The sequence below is a fragment of the Centroberyx affinis genome, unplaced genomic scaffold (assembly GCF_046629955.1).
Source record: "Centroberyx affinis isolate AG114_WGS23_722 - 3 ecotype Tasmania unplaced genomic scaffold, CSIRO-AGI_Caff_v1 ptg004852l_1, whole genome shotgun sequence".
Classification (NCBI taxonomy): Eukaryota; Metazoa; Chordata; class Actinopteri; order Beryciformes; family Berycidae; genus Centroberyx; species Centroberyx affinis.
Window position 1 is genome coordinate 93154 of NW_027282371.1, and position 25261 is coordinate 118414.

Consider the following 25261-nt stretch of genomic DNA (forward strand, 5'->3'; position numbering starts at 1 on the left):
AAGTATTCTAACGCTGAAATGCCTTTTCAAATTTAGAACTTTGAAGAAAAACTACTTCCCTTGATGGCTGAATAGAAGGCGATTTGGCCCCTTGGCCCCCGCCAGACAAGACATCATTCAGAATTCAACCCGTTTTGTTCCTCGCTTCCTTCATACCTGTAGAAGTCTGCCGTGCAAACTAAAGATTGGTTTGTCATGAGGCAGATTTGAAATACCACACTTAATAGGCGCTGTGTTTGAGTATTCAGAGAGCCCAAGCACTGTGTGTCCTTGAGATATAATCATCCAATTTGAAAGCGTACTCAAAAGGCTAAATGACAAGCTTTAACTGAATGCGAAGTCACTGACAAGCTCTTTACAACAGAACCCGGCGTATAGTAGTATTTGTTTTCTGCCTTTTGTAAACGCGCAGCATTGAATTTGCGGCAGAAAACACCAGAATAGCGTTATTGTGCGGCCTGTGTCGCTTTTGAAATTTGAAAAACTCTCTCAGACTGCCGCGCTCTCTCTCTCTCTCTCTCTCTCTCTTCCCCCTTCATTCTTCGCCGTTTGCGCTGAAAGCTGTCAGTGAACGAGAGGTTGCACACAAAAATAACATCTGCACTGATTATGAGCTACTGGGGGGGCCAAATGAATAATTCCTTATGTTCCCTGTGTCTGTCTCTTTTCTGTTGCAGTGTGACAGCGAGAGTGACATTGACGACAAGGTAAGACTGCTTTTTCCCCGTGTTTATTCGCCCGCCACATGAAGTGGCTGAGAGTTGTGAATAACAAATTTGAGCGCGCGACTAAAGGAGGGAGACAGTCACAGTGTGTTGTTAGCGAGAAGAGACGAGGGGTAATAGACACTCCGCCGGTCCCACCGCTGTTGATCATTTGCATTTTACAGAGCAAGAAAGTGACAAGGAAAACACAGTACAGGAGGGGATTTTTTTTTTTTTTTTTTTTTTTTTCAATGTTAGTTTTGGGGTGTAAGCAGATGTGGCATCTATTATTTTTGGAACGCGTAATAATGCCTGAACATAATGCCTTGAATAATGCCTTCTAGCCTAGATCATAGTGTGTGCTGCGTGTGCACTTAATCAAATGTTTTCCAGCTTACTTCAATAGAAATATTTGGCTTTGAATGTCAAATGAATTTCATGCACAAGACATGTCACCTCTATATAGTTGTTTCCTAATATGCTAGATAGCGATAGCAGCTAGTTTGTGTGTGTCAAATACACCCGTACCATTTTGCCGGTGATGTCATCAGGTATTCACCAGATACACGTGACAGTTTGACAGGTGTAGCCTATCAGTAGTAACAATTTGACTTCTGTGTACTCGTTTATCGCGGACTTATGGTGGTTGGCTGATGGCAGCCACCTGGTTTCGAGATGAAGCGCCTTCGGGGAGCCTCGCGCATCCTAATTCCCCCACAGTTTAGCAATTACTCCCTGGTAAATGAATGAGATAGCATGCCTAATCTCCTGTAAGCTTAGCTCCCAGTTCTGTGGAAATGTCTGCGGCTCTCCCTATAAATAATACATTGATAGCAGCCCCAATTTGCATTAACTGTAGCCTGGCAAGTCAATAGGCTTTTATCTCTTCATTGAAGCGAGAAGGAACTGAGGCCGCTCGCTAGTTGACACGACAGAGGGAGGGTAGCAGGCCTGTCAGTCTCCATACGGTTCCCTGGCATCACTGTGGGGGGTAGAGAGGGATGCGGGGTAGGGAAGAGGAGAGGAGGGAGAGAGGAAAGAAGGAAGGAAGCTTTCAGAATGGTTCCTTTTCCTCCGGTCTACCTGCGCTCTCCTGTTCTGTTTCCCTTCCTCCTGCATCTGTTACTTGAGACTTGTAACAATGCCATGTAGTGTTGCCATGAATTGTGATATTTGTCTCCTTCGTCATTTGCAATGGTATTGAAGTAGTACAGAAATGAGGGTTATTTTGACAACACTAATGCCATGTTACAAGTTTGTTACAAGTTACCGTGCGTTCACACTGTGAGCAACATGACCAACAAGTTTACTGTAAGTCCATTGATTTCCTATAGAGCCGATTGACCGGGGCAACGCTCAACAAGCTTGTCGGCTGGGAAAAGTTAGCCACAGCTGAACTTTTCGTGGCCACTGGCTGTCAACAGTCAATACAATTTGCACGCTTCCTTGTTTCCCTACCAGTGTCATTTTGATTCATGAACAATAGTTCCGCCTGGCAAGTGCAAAATGGGTGAGAAATTGATTCCAGCCATTCAAAGCTCCCCAGTTCTCTACAACTTTTATTCGAAAGACTACAGGAGTAAACATCTCAAAAACGATGCTTGGAGAACGGTTGCATCCACCGTTGGGGTCGATGGTAAGCTTCAAAGTCATCTTATTGAGTTTTTCTGTTTATTTTTGATTAATGCTACCTAATTAGTGCCAGCTAGCTACATAGGTTAACTTGTTAAAATGATGTAACGTTATGAAAGGCAACACCAGAACAGCAGAAATACATGATTTGCCTGTTCAGAACTTTGTAGCTGCATGAGATCGCTACATAGATGCAATCAGAGACTCTGGCCCCGCCCACAATTGGTCAAAATAGTGCAACCCATGTGAACGCCCTGTTAGATTGTGTAAAATAAAGGTAAGTATTTATATTTCTCAATTGTACTGTGGATGGTTATGTTTCAATATCTGCAGCAAAGGCCTTCAAGAGAGAAATCTCACATGTATCCTCCCGAGCAGGCTGGAGGGGCTACAGAAAATGTGACACTGATCATGGAAAGCATAGCTGCAACACAATCGCGCTGTTGTGAATTCTTTCAAAGGGCGCAATGTTCATGTGCACGTACCTGCCAAGAGTGCAAGAAGCACAGAACATTTAGGTGAAGCCTTAAGCAGCACTGGCCTCTTTCATTTCCTCAGAAACCCATATTACCATAATCAAGATGATGAGAGTAGCGAATCATCCATTGCAAATTGCTGGGGAAGGGAGAAGAAGAGGAGCGGCGGAAAAAAAACACCTTGACAAGCCATCACCAAAAGTAAAAAAGCGACGGTGTAAAAATTGGTTTCCATGAGGAGAAGACAAACACTGTCATTTGTAATTGCCCGCACTCAGGATAACTCGGCGGCGTTAATTTTCTGCAACGTTTCGCTGAAACAGGTGCCAGCTCCTCCCGTCTCTCTCCAATGAAAACAAAGGCTCCTTTCACATCAGATTACCAGCCACCTGAACACCCACATTGTCAGGATTTCACAGATTAAGTTAATTAGAATATTGCTTCCAGGTGTACCCCCAGGGTGCAATCAGTTACACCGTATTTGAATAAAACTGACGAGCTGCCGCGGCGGCGGTGGGGCCGGTTTTGATAGCGGCGTCTCGTGAAACCCTCGTATCAAAAGTGATGCCGGAGACGCCGACGTGTTTCCAAACCGCGTCGAGACTTGAATTCCTTTCGGAGTTTTTCGGAGTTCACCTCTAGTTCAGCGTGAGGCTGCCGTTATAAGGCGATCTCTATGCAGATTGGCCCAGCCTTGAGGAAACAAGCAATCACAGGCTGGGTATTCCGTTCCCATCGCCCCGCCGCTTCTTCTTGGGAGGCCCCCGCCGTCTGATTTTTCCAGGATTACGTGATGTTTGACAGTGAGAAGCATCCAAAGGAGGGAAAAAACAATAACAGCTATGACCTTGACTAACCTCGCTTGCGACCGTACCCGCAGGGAAAACCCACATAATGAGGGATTCCTTAAGGAGAAGAATGTTTTCTCTGTGTCTTTACTGTTATTAAAGCAACACTCGGTGTGTGTTTGCACATAGCCGCACTAAACGAAGGGACTAACCGCACGCTGGAGATATGCCTCCACAACAGAGGGACTGTGTGTACACAAAAGTCTTGTTTTTGAGGCCTTTGCTATGGAATAGGGAAGATCATTTCTTTCCTCTCGATCCAAAGAGTTTGAGTCATTTTACATGTCACGGCCTCTGTGTGACTGTCAGTTGATTAAAATGTATTTATATGCCCCGGAACACGTGTTAGCTATTTACTCTTTCACACAAAAATGTGTTTGAATGGCTGTGGCATCCAAGATAGCAAGATGTCACAAGGCCAATATCTGATATAATTGTGACTGTATGAGATATGTGTTACTTCACATGCTGTCCAGTTTTTTATTTGGCTCATGAGAAAGCTGTTTGAGGGTCAATTTAGTGCTTTGACGATGTGAAATAGGTGATTGTTGTTTTTTTTGCTCTAATGAAGTTACAAGTAAATCCAGTAATGTTATTTGAAGTAAAGCAACTGGGTAACAGTGATAAATGTTTAGCATGCATTAACATCTGAACTGCAAGAGTGTTAACTGAGTGTTTACAGTCTTAGCTTTTAGTGACACTCAAGAGTTCCTGATTATCGATGTTCACCTTTAACCGTGATTTGAACTCTGTTGAACGTTTGAACCTGGTTTCTTTGAAAGGGAATTTGGTCGTACAAGAAGAACTTGACAAACCTTAGGAACTCCGCATCACCCGTAAGACCATGCATTATTAAAAGTGTTTCTTCAAGCACTATAAACGCCACCGCCGCCTCCACCCCCCCCCCCCCCCCCCCCCCCCCGCTCCACCTGCGATATATCAGCAAGCCGACCCTGACAACTTCCGACGCGTCTGTCTTGAGATACTCCAAGTCAAGACGGTCATTTTCTCTCTCATTGGAGAGGAAGAGAGAGAGAGAGAGAGAGAAATAGAGTGGGCTTTATCCCTTCTCAGTTTGTTCATGCACTCCCCTGAAGTGTCATCCTATCTCCATTAGGGCCCCACTCCGCCGTCCTCGCCGGCTCCTCCAATTTCCTCCGTAGTCGTTCACCACGGCAAATAACACAGCGTCTGTCTGTCGGTCTGTCTGTCCTGCTTCTATCCTCTGCAGACCTTAACACGGCGGCCTCATGTCAGGTGCGTTGCCGCCGCCGCCGCCGCCTCATCGCATTGTGTCGCGCACGGAGCCGCCGAGGACACCCGGGTCGGCTAATTCTATTTGGTCCTATTTGCCGAGCAGTCACTCAGCAGAAACTGTATCCGTCTCCTGGGAGGTGGGGGGCAGGCAGTCTCCGAGGACCATTACCACATCCTGTCTATGAGCTCTTTTACGGCTCCGTTGTACTCATCTGCCGGGGCAGCGCGCCGGCTTTGATTGACACGTTAATTCCCCCCCCCCCCCCCCCCCCCCACTCCCCGCCGTTATCTCCGCCGCCGCCGCTGTGCGCGCAGGATGAATGCCGTATCACCGGGCCTCACGTCAGAGCGTCTCGACCGGGCTTTACCGGTAACGGCTCGTCAAGCTAGCGGTATCCTCCTAGGTGATGTGAGGTATCAGGGGGACAGGGGGGGGGAGGCCGCCCCCCCCCCCCCCCATTCCGAAGCGAGCGGTGCACCCCGCCTCGAAAAAAAACACGAGCATGCAGCGAGGATGTAAGAGCAAAAACATCAACGCTCCCCTCACCTGTCTGTTGTGCTTATAATCTTTTTTTTTTCCCCTCCCTTGTTTTATGAACTACCCTCTGCTTCTCCCTCTTCTCCTGCGTCAGCCATGTTGGAAGAGAGACACACACACACACACACACACACACACCTCATCATCACCTCATCATCAAGCAAGACTCCAGCTTGGTGTCCGAGCGTCGTCATATTCAATAACAAACAAGCCCACCCGCCAGGGCCGCTGACAAACCCAAACGATTTTTTATTGGCGGGAAAAAAAACGGACCGGCTTAATGCTTCGACACAAGCGATCATCCGTCCTCATCTCCTTAATGAAATTAGATTAAGTGCACCTGGGAAAGAGCTGAGAAAGCAGAATGCCTCGCCACCTCCTTTAATCTAAAACCAATTTGCCAGTAATATTCCTTTCCCTCCATCACCCCCCCCACCCCCCCCAGCTTGGGATTTCGCCGGCCCCCGATTTCAAAATGGAGGAGGAACGAGACGAGACCAGAGCTGACTGGTTGCATTCAGCTCCCCACAGGCGCTGTGAAATTAGAACTGACACCGGCAACACAGGCCTTAATATGGAGATGTCATTTTTCTCCTCTTGCTTTTGTCTTTCTCTCTCTTACTCCCCCCCCCCCCCTCTCTTTCTCTCTCTCTCTTCTCCCTCTCTCTCTCTTGTTTTCTCTCGCTCAGTTCCTCCCTCTGGTCACCATGGTTTTCACTTTCTGGACAAAAAGTAAAAAAAACAAAAAAAACATGGTACAACTTTGAATGTCAATCCATCTCATCATCGTTTTTCCATCTCTAATTAAGATTATCTTTAGATGCAAGGTCTCCAGTAAGGTTACGGTTAGAGTTAAGGTCTGTTCGTTCATACGTTCATAATCTACTTTTGAGGTGAAAAGTATGGCGAGCTCTGGCTTTGCAGATCGACCAGAAATGAACCACCGCAAGCCCTGCTATGGAAATGTGGGTTTATGTTTCCATCAGCTGGTATCATGATGTTCGTCTCCTCCAGCTATTAAACCGAGCCTGGAAACACTTAACTATTTAATTTATATTGGGCTGTTTGCAACATGCTCTCATCTCTGGTCCGCTCCAGATCATGTGTGCTGGTGCGGTGTAATTTTTTTTTCTGCCTGGTTGTCAAGAGATACATCTGTTGCGCATTTAGCGTGTTAGTGTGAGGTGATCTCGGAGCACATTTTGGATTTGTCTCTGAAGCGAAAGGGGGGGGGGGGGCGTGTGTGTTTTCTTGAAGCGAGCGCGAAGGGGCACGCTCGCCCGGAGAAACTAACGGCCCTGATGCATGTTGGGAAAAAGGAGAGGGCGCGATGACAGGGAAAGACTCGGAGCTTCTGCGGGGGCCAGCCAGCAGACGCGGCCAACTGACATCGGCGAAGGCGGCCTGTCAGTAGCGATGCGTGTCACGGCGCGGCGCGGGGGGGGGGACAGCCAGCATAGCGATGGCGTCACCGACGTGGCACCCAATCGCCCGCTCCGGATTCCTCCTTAAAGGTTAGCGCCGACGGTTGGCATCGCGGATGAAAATAGAAGATTTGCGGCTAGCGGAGCAACGCCAGCCTCTCGGGGCGGGGGGAGGTGTGAAAGCATAACATGGCGGCGTCCGGGCTGTAATCTTCTCCTTTCACTCACTGTCTCCCCTTCTTCTCTCGGAGAAATTGTTTGTGCTGGCAGAGGGTATTAATAAAAACAAGTATTCCTTCCCTTTGCTCTGTTAAAATCACAACACACACACACACTCCCTTCTATTCTTTTAAGCACCGGCTAACTCTTCGAGAAAAAAACCCGTCGCCACTTGACAGCTTACGATCATTGTTATTGTGGGAGTTAGCGTTGCCCCGATGAACACCAAGTTTTGGTGTCTGTTTTTCCTCCAGCCTGACCCGATCCATTTCTAGAGGTGGTTTTCTTCAAAGGCTGTTTTTTCCCCACCTGAGTCCTGTAATAGCCGGGAGAATTTTCCTGCGAGGGCCCGGTGAAATGCTCGATTTCACAATTTTCTGCTAGAGGTCTCGTCGGTTCGATGACACGGCGATACGCCAAGCATGCCGTGCCATATCAAACAAGACAAGCTGTGAAGGATCGCACCACCAGTGGTAACACGTTATTACTGGGGAACACAATTGCGCAAGTGCGTTGTATAATTTTCAATTCCAATCAGCCATCACTCACCCTTTGCATTGCCTAAGCAGTAAGCTCAGTCTAGTTTTAAATAGGCAGCTAAACTGACCAGGCCGGCGCTCAATGTGTCCACTCTGCTCCAAAGCATGGCAGGGCATTCATTGTTTTTCAAATGGCCTGTGTTTGAATAACAATCCAAGTACTATATACATTTTTCCACATGAGTAATAAAAGTAAAATTGAGTCCATATTGGGTGCAGATGTTTTTCTGCGGAGAGAGAGAGAGAGAGAGAGAGAGAGAGAAAAAAAAAAGACACAAATGTTTTTGTGTACGTGGATGTAAGATTTGAGTGTTTCTGATCGTGCATAAACATAATGCCTAAGTGGCTTTTTATTCAATAAACATGGTTGGACTGTAATTACTTACACATTTCTGCTGGCTGGAAATGCAAGGCAGGCTTTGTGTGTGTTTGGAGCTGGCGCAGCAAGACTCGTGTCTGTCCCAGCCTTGGCTTGTCTGCACAAGCCTTCCTAATGCAAGGGGACTTGCTTTTCCTCCACAACAAATGGCATACGCAATCAGGGACAAATATAGAATTCCCTGTTGTTATTAGGAGTCAGATAATGTTTCCCCGAAGAATCGTCGCTTTCTCTCCGGCCAGGAATACATCAGTAAAAGGAGCTTAGGTCCACTGTGGCTGTGAAAAGAATGTTTAGAGAGCCTCAATTCCCTTCTCAGACAAAGAGGCCAGTCAGCCAAGTAGCACACTAGTCATATTTTTTGTAGTCGTTTTAAAGGGAAAATCAACACACATTAAGAGCGGTCATAGGCCATCATTATTTCCTGAGACTCTCCATTTTGTCTCTGTTTACCGAATATTTCCTACTGGAGGACAAGCCAAGTTTCTTAATGGGAAGGCTCAGGCTATGTGCGGCGCTCATAACGGCGATGACGGACAATAAAGGAAGTGAGCTCCGCGCCTCGGCCTCTCTTCCCACCCACTGAGAGCGGCGCGCTCCGTCTTCCCTCCCGCTAACCACTCGAGCATCACCGAGTCAATCTAAACACCCAGATGCCTGTGGATGGGCTTTGCGAGTGCCAGACCTCGAGCCCCTGCAGGCCCTCCGCGTCACTCGGGCCTCCGGAGGGAACTTTCCGTGGGCGAGCGCGCTATGTGATGTGGAGAGCCCGAGCGCCCGGGAGAGCGCCGCCGAGATCAGGACCAAACACACACAGGGGCCAGCTGCCTTCAATTAAGCCAGCAACCCCAGCCACTGCAGTCCCTCATGCACAAAACCAGCCCGCTTTGATCTGCGCCAGCCGGGGGGTGGGGGGGGGGGTGGGAGGTACAGGGCTTGAAAGATTACAGGAAAAAAAAAATAATTATTGTATCAAAGGGTGCTCCATAAAACTTAACGGGGGGATTTGGGGGCTCCGGGGGGGGGGGAAGCGGGGTAGTAACGACGGTTGCCACTCATGTTCATTTGCCAGTTATTTTTCCCCTCGCCCTTTGAGTGGGCTTTAATTAGTCGACGCACCTGGCCTCCCTCCGAAGTTAACTGCGGAACTCTCCCTGCACACACTCCGGTTTTTTATCGGGCCCGCGGATCGGCCCCCGAGTCGCGGAGGGCTCGTCGGCGTAATCGAAGTCGATCCGCGTGGGGGGGGGCTTACGGGGTACGAGGTGCGGAAGCCGCAGCCAGAGGCCCGGGCATTAAAAGCGTCCCCCTGCCAAGCGGGGCCACAGACGCAGGCGGGCACGGGCATCCATTAAATTAATTTGACTTCATTAGCGCAGACCTGCTAGGCCTCGGGGTGCCCGCGGAGATGCCATGGGGGGGGTGAGGGGGGAGGTAGGGGGGGGGGGTAGCGGTTGAGTGGCATCAGCCGCTGCGCTCTGAGGAGAGCTAACACATGGCACTGACAGGCGGAATATGGCCGCGGTTCTTAGGGCTGGGACGGCTGCCAAACAAAGGCAACATGCGTCACTGGCTTTAGGGGAGCTCAATCAACACCCGGTCGGAGCATTAACGCCGCGCGCTGCCACGCCACATCAGTGGGGGGGGGGGACGCCGCCGGGGGTCGCCGGAGCGGCATGTAAGTCACGCGTGTGCACACGGCGAGTGCGGCGGCGTGATATGATACAGAGACGCTGCCAAGGGGGTTGACCCGCTGCCATCACCTTCCCCACACGCTGCCAGAAACCTGCGTGTCGTTCGGGGCACAAATCTCAATTTTTGATTTATAGCGGCGTGTGTATGTGTCGTCCCGCCAGCTTCAGCCCAAATGACACAAAGTCCCATCAGAGATCGAATTGATTACCCGGTTTATCATCTCAGCAACGGTCGCTAATCAAAAGTGACGCGTTCAAAATAACACAAAATAATCATTTTTTTCAGGCGGTAACGTTTGTTGTTATTACTTTTGGCACGCGGAGTGATTTTTTTTTTCATGCTCCACTTACACCAAGGCCTGTAGCATTGTTGTCCCTCTGCTCCGCTGGAGATTTACTGGTGGAAATGAAATCAATTATTCAAATCACAGGCTGCATTGGAATCCTGTAGATAGGCGAGCCATGCATTGCTTTTTGATAACTTAATTTCACTCCAAAGAGCACCTTTGTAGATAAAAATGCTCTCATTCTAAATGGGAGTAAATATGAAGTTTCAGTGCTATTTTGTTCCTACGGTTCGTTTTATGACTGGGGTAAAATATGCTTGTTCTAAGACTAATTGACCAAGTGTGGTACATAAATTACTGCCTTTGAGTTGAAAATTGAGCCACGGCTATAATTTTTAGAAGATATTGTTCCTGGACCTCAAAACTTTTCAGGCTAGTTTCATTCAGCCACCAAAAATAATATCATCATGGCGGGGAAGGGTTAGAGGAGGGGTTTGGCTTTTTTTCTTTTTTTTTTTTTTGGTTTTGTTTTGTTTTCTCTGGAGCTGTCCAGGACCACCATAGCCCAGTTGGAGCGGTTACCTCGCTCAACAGCACCCCGACGGAATCCGTAGCCAGCCCACCTCCCGGTCCCGAGCCTGCTTCTCTAACCTCCAGGCAACCGCTGCCCGGCTTCTGGAGTTGACCCCGCGCTCTGCTGGGAGTGGTGCACCTGATAAATAAAGAAGTGCAGGAAATAAATAAATAATGGGAGGCAGTATGTCCGGATAGGACTGGAGGTAGCCTGAGGGTGGTAAGTGTTCTGTCTGACAGCAGCGAGCACTTTGATCAGAGGGCCCCGTCTGAAGATCGCTTCCACATCTGCACAGGGGGAACGAGCTGTAAACTGCCAAGAAGCATTTTAATGACAGTTGGATTATAAAATGAAAGAGGGCTCCAGATGGCAGGCAGTGCAGCGGCTGCGGTTCGGGGGGGAGGCTGTTTAAACTGCTTTTTTATTGATAAAATATGGGGTGAAAAATTGCGCGGGGCTTATTAGGCGTCCCGCTGTGATGTTGCTCAGCTGGCCAAGCTGTTCGCCGTGGCCCCCGTCCAAACATGCCTCCATAAATTTTTAGCAGTACCTTTAAATCTGTAAGATCCCTGCTTGTTAAGTTCACCCTGGCTCCCCTGAACCCCCCCCCCACCACCACCACCACCACCAAACCCCGCAAACCCTGCAAACCCCCCACACCGTATTTCTCCTTTGAAAGACTCAGTTGTGCTTTTTTTTTTTTTTTTTTTTTTTTTAAGACCGGCTGGATGAAAGCGACGGGAGTAGCCCGACATAGACCGAGGAGGTCGGAGGGGGGTTCCCGCTTAGCGCGCTCATTACCATCCGCCAAGAACTAGTGTTTAGCCCTTTAACGACTTAATTCCTGCGTGATTTCATTAGCTCTACTCTCCGTCTGATGCAAAATGAGACCGACCTTATTAATACGAGACACCGGGGTTGTGTTTTCCACCCAGATCCGCAGGGTACGGGACAGAAATAGTCGTCTGGGCATTGACACTTAGCAACTGGCTGCAACAGCGGCCCGGAGAGCCAGAAGGGAGGAACAGTTGGACCCGGTGTGAATCGACCACTGAGTTAATGCCCAAATTGCATGAATAGCAATCTGCATTGGGATATAATAAGAGAGTTCCTTTTAGGCCCGCGAAAGGAGGTGTGGAATGACTGGGGCTTGTTCGGTAATGAATGCCCTTTCAGAGGTGCCACCCTCAGGCTTTATGAATGCACAAGTCGGAGAGAAGTGGCGCTGGCTCAGTGGAGGAGAAGGCACAATAATTGGGATTTTTATATGTTGATTTACAGCGATGACTTTTAAATCAGATTGTCACCTCTGAACAAGTTCCTGCCCAGGAATAGTTTCTTTCAGTCATTTGATATTACTTTGCACTACCTTGTTTGATCCGCGGCTCAAATTGATTTTGCTCGTGAGTGTGAATGGGCCCCCGATTGAAAAGCCGGGGGGGGAGAATTCATGGTCTTAATAAAAAGGGATCGGCGGATGGCATCTTGACTCCATCAGAATCCATACATGTCATGCGCTTTGCACTCTGTAGATCGGCCTCCTTTCAGCTGAGATATGTCGCTTGCCGTGCTCTCACTGCTAATTTAAAATCCATTTGAGCCGATAGGGCGGTTGACTAAAACGCTGCCCCTGACCGTCTCACGAAAATGGGCGCCTGTGTTTTTTTTTTTTCTACCCTAGGAAAAACAGGCGGCCTCAATTTATATTCCATAACTACCACTCCATGGCCGCCCTCCCCCCCCCCTCCTCCAACCCACACATACACACACACACCACACACCCACCCACCCGAGCGCCTACCCGCAGCATGAAAGACAATTACTGTCGACATCACATCAAATTACAACTGTTGGTTTGCTTGTTTGTCTCGTTATGTGACTTGAAAACTGCCATCTCCCACCCAGGGAAGGTCCCCTCCCATCTGCTCTCCTCCCTTTGCCCACCCTTATGGGCCTCCGCACACATACACACACACATGCACGCACGCACACACACACACAAACATACCCTTCCAGCTCAGAGAAGAGAAGGGACAGGCTGCCGACAGCCTAATGGACTAATTTGTAATTGCGAGTGAGAAAAAGCCGAGTTGTTGGACGTGTTATAATTTGACAGAGAGTGGCAGCTCTGAGCCGGACCATGACGCCTCAACCGCAAATCTCTCCCTCCCGCTCCTCCGTCGTCTCCCTCTCCGCCCTCCACTCCTCTCCTTCAAATGCTTTCTTTCTTCCCCTCCGTGGAGAATAGACGGAGAGGAAGGTGATGGGAGAGATGCTTTCGGCACATTCTGCCGCTCAAAGCTCCTGGCTCTGTCATATTCCTCCTCTTTTCTTTCCACCCCACCACCAATCACACCCCCTCCTCTCCCTCCTCCTCCCCTCACCTCCCTACCTCCCCTCCCCTCCCTACCTTCACAAGTATCCCACAGGATAGAATAGGGAAAGTATCTCTGAGCGTTCAGATGCGTTTGAAGTGCAGGACAGATGGGAGGCTCGGGGGACTGTAAAAAATGAATCGAGGCTAGTAATAGGAGAGATGTTTTGAATCCTCTCCCCCATAAGTTATTTATCAGGGGCCCTTAGTGGTGCAGGAAGACTTCAGAGTGCTCCCTTAATGTAGCATCTGATGACTAGTAGGGGGGCTGTTCCAGGAAGTACCGTTGTAAAACAGGGGGGGGAACATTAGCGGCGAGGTCTCTCCGGGCCCGGGCAAGGGAGGGGGAACAACACACAGGGCAGTGCTTTCCCAGCATGCAACACAGGACAGAGGAGAGATGCGTACAAGATGCCTGATGATGTCCCTAAGCCCCCCACTAGCCAGTGATATCTCACCAGGTACAGGGGCAGGATGTTCTGTACTGCGATTCCCACCAGGTTAGGGAGCTTTGAGCAGACAGGGTACTTCAAAAAGTTGGCAAGATAAAGAATAGCACTAAGCGCGGCCAAATATAACCAAAATGAACAAATATTTCTTTGTAATGAGGGAGATAATGGTGGTTACTGCAGTATTCATTCAGCTCTTAATGTGAGGTGCATTTACTATGATTACAGCTCAAATAGGTTTTGCAGTAATATTAAATTGGATTTTTTTTTTCCCAACATTTCATTGTAGAGGCATTTATTATTGTTTTGTTAGGACTCCCCACTACCTCCACAATATTGCTTGTCCTTTCATTTTACTTTATCTGCTTTATTACAAAACTTGTGCAGTTGGTTGTGTCCAGCTGGGACTAACACAGCTACATAAACTTCAATGCCATTAAATGGCAACTACCTGACCAATAAGCCTCTGTTCAGAGTTAACTGAACTAAACACAAAGTACTAAACTTTCCCAGCCTTTGAAGAGTAATTTGTCTATCAAGACTTTTAAACACAGGCACACCCTTCACCTTTGACCCTCCCTGGATTAGGGTTCGACGAATATGGGCTTTTGAAGGCCAATATCGATACCGATATTTTCTTACATTTTCATGTCAAAAAATTCCAATACATTATAAGTATTCAGTGTTTCCCGCATAATTGTATTCTTGTTAGGGCAGAAAAGCCTTTAGACAGTGGGATACTAAAACATGCAGGATATTAATCGTAGGCCAATGAAACAAGTGATCAAAATGTTGCATCATCATACATTCAGTGATTCTGCTGATATTCAATTTCTTTAACTTTGACCATTTCCATGCCAGAAAAATCCCAGAAGTATTACTTCTGATACTACGAATACTAATACGACTAATACTTTTACTACTAATAATAATAGTAATGATAATCCTATAGCTTCCTATAGACAACCAGTGTAGTAATCAAGCAAACTCATCATATCAGAGGTGAACAAGATTGACTGGCTGATATCTGACTTTTAATAAATGGCCAATATCGGCAAAGAGATATATGGGTCTCTCACTACCTTGGAAACTGTAGATGTGCGATCACAAACCCTGTAATGGGCAACCAGGAAACTCTGTGATCACAGGAGACTAATGGCCTCTGAACTGATCACTGGGGCTAATAAAGACCAGCTAACGACATAGCCGCTTCGTTTGTGCTAATTGCTCTCCCTGGACCTCTGCCGTGCCCCACGTCTCCCGAGCATCTGTCACCGGGCATATTCCCCGACACGGCTCAGACCCCTGCCTCAGCCTCGGAGCCGGGCAGACCGCCAGAAGCAATTGTCCTCTGGTGTCCTTTTACTATGGTGTGGGGTGGGAAATGTTGTTTAGGTATATGGGTAGAAGGTTGGTTAAGGAGTCTAGTAGTCAAAACGTTTGCATCCTCCGAAAAGGGGTATTGGAAGCTAGCTACAGTAGCACTAGCTAACGTTAAAAACACTACCCCCATGATGTATGTCTATTAGCTCGCTCCAAAAAGGGGTTTTGGAAGCTAGCTACAGTAGCATTAACGTTAAAAACACTGTATACCTAACTCCTATCTATTAGCTCTCTCCAAAAAGGGGTTTTGGAAGCTAGCTAAGACTAGCTAACGATAACCCATTTTGGAGCAGGCTGGTACATACACATGGGGCTTTCTCTGGGAACTTTACCGGGGCACAAACCAACAACATATTTTGACTACTAGACTCCTTAACCAACCTGCTGCCCATATACCTAAATAATATAGTCTGTCCTTGTCTGTCCTTGCCAAAGCAAAACCATACATAGGCTTGATTTCAAATTCCACTACATTTTCAAAGGCCAAGGCAGACCTACAGTATATTTTCTGTTGTGACTGGTGATGCAGATGCAGCGGTGGCCATTTTGAAGCATTGACGCATGGTGCGGCATTACAATGGGCAGCAATTTGCATATCATTTCATGTTGGGGATATTAGATTAATGGCTTGTGACTGGCGTGATGAATACTAATTTACCCTTAAATCATGTCACCGTTTAGACATCAAGAGCCTGCCCAACAGGCAAGAGAGCAGCTGAGCAGACAGACATTTTATAAGGTCAGCTAACTTCCCTAGCCAAGCTAAGATGTCGCCTCTTCCTGGTCATTCATTCTCACCAGTTATGGCACTTGTTGTAAATGTTAGCTATTCCAGGGACCGTTGGCTTCCTTGTTAAGGGTATATAGGCCCACCGCAGGGGTTAATGCTGGCTCCATATACCCTAGCAGACAATAAAACCCCCTGATAGGGTCAGTCCAAGAGAGCTGGGTTTGATGAAAATCATAAATGTTGTGTTGTCTTCGCCCCCCCATGGCCCCCGCTTTGCCCAGTCTCGGTGATGGTTCAGCCGGCTTTTGTGGCCGCGAGGCGTAATGATTTTAATGTGCCGTGAAAAGGCTAGGCAGATAGGTAGGAGAGCAGAGCGTCATGCGGTGTTTTAATGTCGTCGGAGACTGTTTTGACTCACCCCAGCAGGTTATGCAGCAAAACAACATGGCTGACGTGGTCCCACTACAAAGCAACAGACTATTAACAGCAGCACTGATTGTCCTGCATTTGCCCAATCTCCGGAGGCAACATAAAAACATAGCCTAATCTAGCATTTCTATAATGAATAGGATTGGATCCAGCCTACTGAATTAAATGTCTTTTAAACTCATTGGACTACAGTGAAAACCAATACTGAACTGAAATAATAGCTATAGATATGGCTTTTTGAAGTCCAATATTGGTATTATTCATAGCTACTGATATTTACTGATATTTTGTGTTGATATTCAGTATCTTTGAATTTGACCATTTCCACCAAAGCCTTGGGACACTACAACTCTATACTGAAACCCAGGATAATAAAAATAGTAGTAGTAGTAAACAGTAATAGTAAACTTGATTTTGATATTGATATGTATTAAATCCAATCAAAATGTCATATTAGATTCAATTCAGGTTAAGGGCTTCCCATAGAGAACCAGTGTAGTATTGATCAATTATACAGTAACCATGTAATGTAACACAAACTGCCTCATATCTGTCATAACAGAGGTGGACGACACTCACTTTCTGATATTGATATTTAATAAAAGGCCAATATCATCCTAATATATCAGAAAACTGATATATCAGAATAACCTTATTTTCCATATATTTACCTTATTTACATTATTTACTTTATTTACCATATATAAAGTTACCAGATACACATATATGCAGATCCATCCACGTACAAGGTGTTAGTCATTAGAGCCACTGTAGGCCAAAACAAATTAAAGTATAAAAACACAGAAGACGGGCAACTGGAAGTATAGCCATAACCACTCATTAGCACCATTAAAAATTACGTACCTCAGCTATTATAGAAAAAGATTTTCCATCAACTACTGATATATTTTTTTTAAGTGCTTGTCCCTAATGAGCTCCTATATGAATATTCACATCAGTTTATCCGGAATAAAGCCATTAACACGGAGTAATGGAGTCATTGAACTACAGCCATATTGGTTCACATTGTATGGGCTCTCCATGATGCAGTAAAGCTTGACTGTATGGATTTAAATCTATTGTCATAATTTTTTATTCCAAGGCATTAACCATGGTATCTATTTCAGTTGAATTTCCAAACTCTATGTTAGACCACTAATTAATTGTCAGTATGTGGACATTGTTTCACATACAGCAGTGTGTGTGTGTGGCGATTCATACATTCTCCGGAGAGTAGATGGCTAGCCGGGGATAGAGAGAGAGGAGGAGGGGGGGGGGTCCAGAGGGAGCTGTTTGAGTGATGTGTTTTGGGGGTAGTGGAAGGTGGGGGGGAGTGTGGAGGAAGGGGAGGAGGAGGGGAGCTTGATGGGACTCTGCGGTGGGAGGGAGGGAGTGATCTTAAGGGAGGGGGGATGCTTTAACAAGCCCTAGATTGTTAGTGACAGGCAGATACTTCAACACTTAAAGTAGAAGGTTTGATTTAATCACAGAGCTGTCATTTGTTATTTGTCTGGCTCGCTCCACCGGGGCCGCGGCTGATCAACTGCCTGGTCCCCAGAGGGCCCTTTTTCCCCCTGTAATGTCTAAATCCTCTGCACAAATTACAGGCCTGCACCACCTCCCCTCCCCTCCCCTCCACTGCCCTAGCCTACTGCGGCCCTGCCAGGTTAAGGGATGACGGGCCGAATTGGGGAGGGGGGGTGTGCGGAAAGAGAAGGAGGCGGGGTCGGTGGGACGTGAGCAGGGGAGGGTGAATGAGGGAGAAAGGAGGTACGGTAGCTTGAGAAAGTGAGAGAGGGAGAAAGAGAGAGAGATGGAATGGCCTTAGGGCCACTAAAGATCATTAATAGGACTGTCAGGGAGGTTGCCAGTTGGTTAGCTTCTCATAAATAAGGAATGAGCTCCTCCCTCCTCGCCCATTCCAGTTCATTAATAATGCCTGCTGCAGCTATTTTGTTGCATCGTACTTTCAAGAGAGAGAGGTGAAGGTGGAGGGGTGACTGAGGGGGTAGCGAGGGATGGAAGGCCTCCCTTCCCTGCTCTCGCTGGTAATCCGATAGGACGGCCCTCCAAATTAGCAATGAGTCCCTGATACCGCAGCACAGAGTCAATTAATCCCACAACCGGTAAGGACGATCGAGCGGGGGCGGAGCCAAGAGGGATTGGTGACAAGAGAAGGGAGAGGATGATATCTGCTCTGCCTCTCTGCGACTCTCCCGGTTGTTCTTTGCAGTCTTTTGCACTCCTTTGCCGTCTTTGCACTCTTTTTCTCTTCATTTTTTGTAGGGGAGATATAATTTACTCTCAGATCCAACCCACCATTCTCTTGGGATCTGGATTGAGAGGGGAAGGAATCACCAGATGGAGAGATTGAAAGAGATGAGAGAGAGGGGGGGGGTGGTTGTTAAAGAGAGAGAGGAAGCAGGTTCAGAGGGGTCACCCTCCAGGTAAAAGCATTGCCTTTTAATTAGGGCGAGAGGATATGATTCTTTTATAAAGGCCAGGGGCCTGGGCACTGTTGAGGCTGATAGCAGTCAATGCCGCTCATTAACCCTCCCTCCCGCTCTCCGCTCTCGACATGACTCCATCTGAGAAGGCACAGATAAAAGGCTCAGCCAGGCCACAAATGACAGGAGGGCTTCTGGGTTTCTGCTCCATATACTCACTGCTCGTCTCTTTTCTCTCCGCTCTCTCCTTCCCTCTCCTTTATCCCCTTCTTCTCTTGGTCACCGACATCTTAAGCCCCTCTGCTCCACTTGGCTTAGGCTGAGCCGGCTCTCTCGCTCCGAGGTGGGCTACCTTCCCCTGCCGCAGAGCCGGTGGGGAGAGGCGTCCATCACGCTTGTTATATTACATTTGGGAGCTTCTTTCCTTCGTTGTCACTCCCGCCGTGGGGAGGAGGGCTGCGGGACGGCCTCATCCATTCGTCATTCCTCCGTCACGCATCGTATCTGCAGACGCCGCTGATTAGATTTGGATGAAACACATTCTCACCACTGTGCTCCAGCATTTGCAATAGTGCGCTATTGTTGGCCCATGGGAGGCACTGCAATTACAGGTCAAAGGTCATTTGTTACTGATTGGTCCAAAGGGAGAATGTTTCATTCGGGGCAATGACATGTTTACTGGCATCTTACTTAATTTGCCATTCTTTCTTTCTTTCTTTCTTTCTTTCTTTCTTTCTTTCTGTCTCTCTGTCTGCCCCCCCCCTCCCCCTCTAACACCACTCCCTCCATGCAAAGAGCTGCTCTCAGCGCTCCTGGGTGTTTCCAGACATCAAACACAGTCATGAGAGTGATGGGAGCAAGAGAAAGAAAGCGAGACGGAGAGAATAGCGGGGGGGGGGGGGCAGCAGCCAAAAAAGCCATGATGTATGATTTTATTCATCCCTCCTTCCTGTTCCTGATTAGGGGCCTTTAAGCCGTGATCGATCGGCCCTCAGACCAGCCCCAAATCAAAGGCAGATATGTGCTGAGTGAGTGGGAAACACATGGAGGCTTTAGAGGCCTGTGGCTCTGGAGCGCACAGCAAGAGGTTGATTCACTCTCTGCAGCCCGGCCAGGGAATGGGGGAGACCGGGAGGGGGGGGGGGGGGGGGGGTGGAGGGATGGAAGGCTATTGCACAAGAGGAACACACATAGACGCTGATTGGTATGTAGGTATGCTCGTCTATGGACATGCACACACACATACACACTTTGTGCTTATTTGCTGACAGAAATACTGAAATTAGGAATTGAGTGAATATGAACAACCCTAAAAAGTGCAATTGGGGTTGTTTAGGAGGCAGGAGACGCTTAGGAGGCATTTCTTGATTTGTACTTGTACTGTATTTTTTTCGTTTACTTTTGTTTACAGGGTCTGTTTTGTTAATATTTCCGACCAAAATCATGATGCGGCAAGCTGCGTTTACGACTTCAGCGACGCAGAAGTAGCAGAGACGTTGAAGTCCAGCGTTAGTGAGGACCACCTGGTGCGAGTTCCCAGTGGGACGAGTGAAAACGAGACGCACACATGCACACACAGAGAGAGGCCTGACCTCCCTCGGCTCCTCCTGTCTGGTGTGTGTGTGTGTGTCTGTGTGTGTGTGTGTGTGTGTGTGTGTTGCCCCGGCGGTCAGTGGCAGGTGGAGTTACGAGCCGTGACAGCACCAGTCACGCTCGCCAAAAAAAAAAAAAAAAAAACACAGGAAAGAGGCCCAAACAAGCGCGTTGAAACGTCTCCTAGCCGACCGCCAAACCCAGATGCAAAAACTCCCCGTCCCTCAGTTCCCCACATTTTTCCTTCACCTCATCCACCCCTCCCGCACTTTCTCCCCCGCCTCCTCCCCTCCTCCGGGTCTCCATCCACTGGAGATGTGCCCCAGTCTCCAAGAGATGAACACACTGCAAACAATTTATGATGCCTCTCCGAGGAAGTCAGATCTGGCCTCCATACCTTGGGGACCGTTTTTTGGTTGGGGTTTTTTTTGTTTCTTTTCTCTCTTTCTCTTTTGCGCCGCTGCCAAAAGAACATTCTGATATGTAATCTCTGGCTGGAGGAATGGCAGACAGACAGACACATGTGCACAGCGCACATTTGTTTTCCTGCTCTTGACCTGCGATCGACTGTAGAGCCGTGGAGAGAGAGAGAGGGAGAGAGAGAGAGAGAGAGGCTGCAGTACAACAGATGGTTCTCCTTAAGGAGCCGAGATGAAGCTCTTTGTGTTACAAGTGCTCTTTGGTCTTTTTTGAGACTCCAATCCGTTCAGGCTCCCCTGCTGGGCTTTGCTCCAACGTGCTGAGGGCAAATGAGTGCGTATGCATGCACACACACACACACACACACACACACACACACACACACACACAGAGTTGGGTTTCTGATGAATGGTCTCACCTGTCGTCCCGCGGCGAGTTATTGAATAAACTCAGTTACAGTCGAGGCTAATAAATTGTGCTTGGAATTGCTCTGGAATCACACTGTAATTATTAGTGTTGTCATTTGACATTTTGGATGACTGCATTGGGACTGCGCGTTTTCCATAACAATTCAATATAATACAGGTTAGAGGGATTAGAATGCATTACATAAACTCATCCATAGTCCTGTCAAAGGTCGCTGCGAGTAATGGAAAATATTTTGTTAGGAATTGTTGTGTAACATGTCACACATAATCCTTGTAATAAGCATTCAGGTTGGCCGAGATAATGTAAACGTAACCCACTTTGCCTATTGAAAGCAGCTGGCGTTCAAAGATCGAGAAATGGGCTATTGAGTAATCCTCCATTCCCATTGTGGTGGCTCTAATGAACGATCACGGCACACATCTGAAACCAGCCGCTTGTTAAGACTGATATCTGGAGCTTCCGACAGATTAATGTTGAATCTGAATAGGAAATGGAGTGCATCTAGCAGCCCGGGCCTGTCTCGGAAGAGAGAGAGAGAGGAAAAAAAAAAAAAAGAAGAAGGGAAGAGGAGCGATTGCCTCCCCGGCGGAGTGATGGCATCACTTCTCAAAGCTGCGCACGCTCGTGACAAGTAAACTGAAATCATCATTGATGTTATTTATTTTCAAATGCTCCTCGCTTGACAGGCGACATCTTGTTCGCGGCGCGTCCCACGGGAGGCCCCCTCGGTGCTCGGCGCTTTCCCCGGCTCCATCACGCGCAGACAGCCGCTCGGCGCTGACACCAAAGCGGCGGGGACTCGCTAGAGACTCGCTCTGGAATTTGTCACGATCCCGCCGCACGCGCGAAAGAGAGAGAGAGAGAGAACACGAACGCGCCCGGCTTCCTTGTTTACACACATCCGGATCTGTCGCGACGCTCGTCTCCCACCTCAACATCTGCCGCCGCGCCGGAAAAAAACACAAGCCGATTGTTTGCCCAAAGAAAAGAAAGTCCGCCGGAAGATTTGATGTTTCGGCGCTGGAATAAATGTCAACAAAAGTTTAATCCGTAGGAAAAGAAAGTGTGCCGCAAATGCCAGAGCGCCGACTTCCCCGTCTGTGTCTGATTCAGACGCGATACGAGGAATTCAGGAGTAAATGAACCTGTCTGTCAAAACAAATCTCACTGTGTTTTCCAAGAGGCAAATCAAACGCCTGTGAATTACTGCTATTGAAGTCATTTAACTTCATCAAACATTTATTCAGATATTGACCAGTGACTATGAAAATAACAAGTTATTATGTTGTCTCTGCATATTATGGTAAGCACCTCTCGTTACCCTATTTTTCCAAAGATAGTGCAAGGTTTCTCTCGCCAGTTTTCCACTGTAATCCATCACAGACATTAGATCATAGCAGCGGCTCCAACTACACGATTCCGTGCTACTAACAACATTGGCCAGCACTGCCTATCTCAGCACACTCAGGCTCAGTGTCTGTGTGCGTGCACGCATGTGTACGTGTGTGTGTGTGTGTGTGTGTGTGTGTCTTTGGCAGCCTGGCCCATCCATTCATGTGTACATGGCCCCATTATCAGTCAGTGGCTGTCTGAGCTCAGGGGAGGCGGTGTAGATGAAGAAGCGAGCGTGGCGGTGGGCAGGTAAACCAGCCGTGAGCCAACACCAGAGCCCAGATCCCTCGGCACAGCCCCGCTAAAGGAGTCCATTTGTCAAACGTGCCTCCGCCGAGTCCCGCCAGGGAGTGCATTACTGGCTGGGGCCCCTGCAGGGATCTCTCCTCCGCCTCGCAGCCACACTCACTCACCGGGCCGGCCGCCCAAGGTGCTTCTCGCAGTCAGCGTTGACCAGCCCCCGGCCTGCACTCACTCGATTGGCTCATTAATAAAACAGCCCCCGCCCGGGAGCAGGGGACATGCTCCAGCGCTCTGGACATCGCTTTCTCCAACTAATGGGCCAGCCGGGAGAGGCCTTTGTCTGCACCCGGCTCCCCCACATCCTTCAACGTGTCAGACAAGACAATGCAAGGGAGGATGGAGGGCTTTGACTGTGTAAAGCCCAGATCATGTTGTATGAGAGCCCGGGCTGGAGTTCAGTATTCACCGTAGACCCCAATGTGTCTCCAGTATGGGCGAGTGCCTAAGCTCCATCAATCCCACTTAGCCTCACTTGGCCGAACCTCCTCGATTGTGTGTCCTCTCTAAACGATTATGGACCGGCTTGCATGTGTCATCGCCATAAAACTATCGACACAGTCCGCAGCGATTCCCGTCCCCCTTCCGCCTCCTCCTGCGCGGTTTAGCCTGGGCAGCATGAATTCAGCCACTTTTTGTCTTCCTCTTCCTCTTCTTCTTCCACGTGTTGAGCTTGGATGGGAAGCGGCCCCGATTCACAGCTGGGCTCCTGGGGGAGAAACGAGAGTTTTGTTTGTGTTGTTGTAGGGCGTAAATCTAACAAGAGAGGTAGAGACGGAGCACTAAGGCTTATGGATCCCTCCGGGGTCTTACCGAGCCCCTCACTAAATAAATCTGAATCGAAAATACATATGGAGCTGTAAACCGTTCGCATAAAGGAGCGCTTGTTCTCCTCGAGGAGAGTATCAGATTTACTGGCTCCACGGCCCGTCTACTGGATCCCACCCTCAGCACATTAACGCAAGCAAGACATGGGAGAGAGAGACGCAGTCGGTGTACATAAAGTTCATTGACTGGAATGTTTTTGTGATGTATCAAGCCAGAGCCCAGGAGAAGTAGCTTTGCTTATTGACAGCCATGTTTGAGCCCCCCCTCCCTCCCATGCAGGCGCTCTACATTCTCTGGAACTCAATAGCTAGGTTTCCCCTGCAGCTCTAAAAAGAAATCTCCAGGGGACCCAAACCTGGGGCTGTTTAGAGAGCAATTTAGTCACCGCTGTTACCATAGATTTCTACTTCCTGTTTGGCGGGGAGAGAGAGACAGGCGAGTGGAAAAGGGCAAAATTGGTACCATAATATTGCCAGACTCAACTCACAGGGAGAGGTGGCTCTCCCCAATTATTAGCTTAAGGAAACAGCCTGGAGATTTATGAATATCCCCAGGTGACTTAGAACAGCCCTAGTCACTTCCATATGTGACCCCGAGGCTGAGCGGTTGACAGGGCCCTTCCAGGCCGATTAGGCTCCCAGGCCCTCGCTGAGAGGCCGGCCTTGTTGGCAGCCGGGGGCCAGGGGAGCGTAGCCTCTTGAGCTCAATTGGTAAAGATCACAGATGCGGCGGGCCCAATGAGGGTCGGCGAGCCGCTGGGCCGCCTCAGCCAGCGAGGCCCTCCTCCTTGACACTAGGTTTACTGTTACCCTCAGTTCCTTGAAGAGGAAATAACAGAGGCGCCAATTAAAGCTTTAAGACATTAAATAAAAACCCTCTGTTGTTGCCTTTAAAACATCCCAGTTAATGCTTGTTTGTCTTTACGACGGAGCCCCAGTCAGCTGCCATTCCTCTGCTTTCTATTAAAGTGGGATCGAGTGGTTTTGTGTTGAGGTTTTTTTTCCCTCCCCCCTTCTACAATCTTTCCCCCCTGCTTTCCAGCTCGTGGCTTGATTGCTATATAAACAACCTTTTTTTTATTGCTGAAATGCATACTGTTAGAGGGGAGGAAGTCCAGATTTTGTAGACTTTTGAGGTAGTAAACAAGTTACCTCTGCGAACATCCGCAGGCTATAATGAGCACACTGTCTGTACTGTTTAAGTGATTTTGCCAATCAGAATACATTTGCAAACCAAAAGGCCTTCCCTGATAAAAGTCTCATGATAAACCATGAGACATCCTGATGTTTTGAAGGTTCGGTTTAATGAACCAAGCCATTTCAGGAATCCCTGGAATTTCAAAGCCCTTCTTGATAAGGCATAGAAAGCATTTAATGCAAAGAATGGCAAAGAATGAGCTTTAAGTCGGAGGAAAAAGTAGATCCCAGGCAGAGCTCTCACATTTGCAACCATGGTCCAAGCTATGCTGTTGGATTATAAAATTCACAGCGGTTACAGCGGTACGATTTCTTTAGGATTTTTTTCTTTCTTGGACCAAAGATGTTTTCTATAGCTCCACAGTAAGATGTCTTCCTTTGTTTTTTGTTTTTTGTCTTCCCCTCTGTGTATGTCAGCTCACTCTAATGCAGCACAGCATGCATACACTTAGTTTTGCGCATTTCTGTGTTATTGGATTTAGATAACCTGTAAATTGTTTTACCGGACAGAGCTGCATTATTGTGCTCTCCTTATGTCACAGGGAAAGGAAACGATAAGCTCAAAGAAATTATATTCACTTCATGTTTGAGTAACACACACAATGGAAGTCTTTGAGGTTGCAAACGGAGGGCTTTTTGTATCCAGTCGCTCTGCAGTCCAGTGAACGAGGCACAGGCGAGCAGGAAGTTATGATGGACGCGCCTGCAGCGGCTCTACAA

The 25261-nt window shown here is 48.1% G+C and overlaps 1 protein-coding gene across 4 annotated transcripts in view; it reads left to right on the forward strand.

Annotated features, from left to right (window-relative positions):
* The window catches only part of fbrsl1 (fibrosin-like 1), a 160259-nt gene that overhangs the window by 64841 nt on the left and 70157 nt on the right, over window positions 1-25261 (forward strand). For all 4 annotated transcript variants that reach the window (XM_071545308.1, XM_071545307.1, XM_071545305.1 and 1 more), the window contains one exon: window positions 678-707. Coding sequence is in view for 3 of the 4 variants with exons in the window: in XM_071545307.1 (XP_071401408.1) it covers window positions 678-707 (30 nt within the window). In the remaining variant the exon portion in view is untranslated. The remainder of the gene's footprint in view (window positions 1-677; window positions 708-25261) is intronic.